This window comes from Sinocyclocheilus grahami, unplaced genomic scaffold (genome assembly GCF_001515645.1).
Source record: "Sinocyclocheilus grahami isolate Dianchi unplaced genomic scaffold, SAMN03320097.WGS_v1.1 scaffold8514.1, whole genome shotgun sequence".
Taxonomy (NCBI): Eukaryota; Metazoa; Chordata; class Actinopteri; order Cypriniformes; family Cyprinidae; genus Sinocyclocheilus; species Sinocyclocheilus grahami.
This window is the reverse complement of record NW_015512089.1, coordinates 6,166-7,104: the sequence shown is the minus strand read 5'-3', so window position 1 is coordinate 7,104 and position 939 is coordinate 6,166. Positions and strand designations below refer to the sequence as shown.

General features: G+C 40.9%; 1 protein-coding gene across 1 annotated transcript in view; it reads right to left on the bottom strand.

The window, feature by feature from the left end:
* LOC107578041 (BEN domain-containing protein 4-like) overlaps positions 1–939 on the bottom strand; it is a gene marked incomplete at both ends in the record, with an annotated part of 9,408 nt that overhangs the window by 2,308 nt on the left and 6,161 nt on the right. The window contains one exon of the mRNA XM_016264041.1: positions 372–400. Coding sequence (XP_016119527.1) covers positions 372–400 — 29 coding nt within the window. The remainder of the gene's footprint in view (positions 1–371; positions 401–939) is intronic.

Below are 939 nucleotides of genomic sequence, written 5' to 3'. Positions count from 1 at the left end.
TGTTTAAATAAAACAATCTAATAATTACTAAAAACATTTAATTTATTATTTCAATTTAGCCTAATTTGACAACAGCATTGCTTTTGACCTTTATGAGCTCGATTTTTGCTTTTTTGTTACGTCCTTCATGTCCTCCGTTTGCACTTTCCATAATTTTTATCTTTAAATCTGCAACTAGGTCCTGCATGCCTACAGATTTAGGAGATAGAGATAAGGATGCTGTGATACACAACTCATTTACATGGTGTCACTGTTCTAATAAACACTATTCATATCTTCCAAATCCTCTAAATATGATGAGAAGAAGCAGAGAGATTAATAAAAGGAAAATGCTGACCGACCAACCCCATACAATAACTCTGTCTCCCCACAGCCTTCTGGCCGCGCCCAGATGCAGAATCTTAAAAGGATGATTATGAATTTGCCAACCTCACACAAAGACACAGGGCAGACAATTATCAGCTCTGGCAGTTGCTGTGGCACCCGCATGAGTGACGGGGCGCGAGCTTCTGTCGTCGCCTGGATGTGTCTATCAGGCTTAAGCAGATGTGGCCATTTATTAACATGCGCAGCATCTCCGTTTACCCCCAGCAAGATGGATTTGATATCATTCTCCTCTATCTTACCCTCTCCATTCTCCTTTGCAGCTATCGTTCTCTCTTTCCTTTCACTTCCCCCCATCCTTCTCTCCCTCCCACTTTTTCTCCCTCCATTATGCCATGCAGAGTGAGCCTCATGAAATTTCATTAAACACAACATGTGCCGCAGAGACAAATTTATGAGCCACATTTGTTTTAATCACAATCCTTTTCGAGGAGCTTTTAAATGCAATTTGGATTATTGCACTGATCTCAAAACTGTGTCCTTGGGTGTCTACGGCTCTTTTCCCCAGGGCTAGAAAGATGAAACCATTAGCATTGTCTGATTGGCCAAAAAAAA